This window comes from Limulus polyphemus, unplaced genomic scaffold (assembly GCF_000517525.1).
Source record: "Limulus polyphemus unplaced genomic scaffold, Limulus_polyphemus-2.1.2 Scaffold2642, whole genome shotgun sequence".
Lineage (NCBI taxonomy): Eukaryota > Metazoa > Arthropoda > Merostomata > Xiphosura > Limulidae > Limulus > Limulus polyphemus.
This window is the reverse complement of record NW_013668252.1, coordinates 147,625-149,077: the sequence shown is the minus strand read 5'-3', so window position 1 is coordinate 149,077 and position 1,453 is coordinate 147,625. Positions and strand designations below refer to the sequence as shown.

At 32.5% G+C, this 1,453-nt stretch overlaps 1 protein-coding gene across 1 annotated transcript in view; it reads right to left on the bottom strand.

Annotated features, from left to right (window-relative positions):
• Positions 1-144: 144 nt before the first annotated feature.
• LOC106467516 (testis-expressed protein 10 homolog) overlaps positions 145-1,453 on the bottom strand; it is a 23,236-nt gene continuing 21,927 nt past the window's right edge. The window contains exon 12 of the mRNA XM_013927874.2: positions 145-864. Coding sequence (XP_013783328.1) covers positions 523-864 — 342 coding nt within the window. The 3' untranslated portion in view covers positions 145-522. The remainder of the gene's footprint in view (positions 865-1,453) is intronic.

Here is a 1,453-nt window from a genome sequence, read left to right as displayed (position 1 = left end):
CCTATTTCAACTTTCTCCGTGTACATAAAAACAAATATCTGAAACAAAACTCAGTAGTAGGATCTATTTATCACTCTTTAATCACTAACAACACACTAATTACCATGACTTTATGTTTACAACAGTGAACCTTTCACCTAGAGAAACAGCCTATTTCAACTTTCTCCGTGTACATAAAAACAAATATCTGAAACAAAACTCAGTAGTAGGATCTATTTATCACTCTTTAATCACTAACAACACACTAATTACCCCGACTTTATGTTTACAACAGTGAACCTTTCACCTAGAGAAACAGCCTATTTCAACTTTCTCCGTGTACATAAAAACAAATATCTGAAACAAAACTCAGTAGTAGGATCTATTTATCACTCTTTAATCACTAACAACACACTAATTACCACGACTTTATGTTTACAACAGTGAACCTTTCACCTAGAGAAACAGCCTATTTCAACTTTCTCCGTGTACATAAAAACAAATATCTGAAACAAAACTCAGTAGTAGGATCTTTCGGGAAAACTATAACATACACAGAACTACGTTATGGAACTGAGTTGATATTCTCAACTTACTCGTGGTGCACTGGTTGAGGCTATCGTACAAGAGTGTAGTTGAAGAACAGGATTTTAAATATCTAGTTGTTATGTTAAGTACCAAACTGTGGTAGTTCTCATCGAAGTCTTCATTCACAGAACGGTCACGTTCATATCTCAGTAATATAGCTAACGTGGCCAGAGATAGTTGCACGAGATCCCAGGAAAGATCTTTATCAAGCTCTTTCTCCTTATTGGTGGATGATAATTCTGTAGCCAACCACAAAACAGCAGAAGCAGAGTGGACTGGTAAATATCTAAATATTTCCTTTTCAGAAATAAAGAAACAAATTTTCACTATATAAATATAATAACAATAATAAAGTTGATAAGTCATCACAACATATTATGAACAAGAAATAAGTTTTCCTAAACTAAAAAAAGACTTATCTACTTATTAAAATCACAAAAAGGTATTAATATTTATTTACAATTTTTCTCTCTCTTCTGGTGTCAGGAACTAATAGTCATGATTGTTGTATAACTTAGCTGTGATAAACATACTAGTTGTAATAGAACAAGAAGGTGCCTTGTTGCACTTTAGATTGGGAACATGAGGTCTACTAATTAATGTCGTTTGTTTTTAAATAAAAACATCCAAACAACTTATATATCAAGACATTTAATAAATGAAATAGTCTTCATTCTTATCAATGATGCTTTTCCATCTTACAGTCAGGTTGTTAATGCCCTGATTAAAGAAATCATTTGGGTTTGAAGCAAAAAACATATCGAATGTCCTCTTTAACCCCTTTCATATTTGCCTACATTTTACCATTAACCCTTTTGAGATGGGTCACAGGTGAAAGGTCATGTCATCTCGTTTGTTGACTTACATTAAAAATTTTATTGAACTA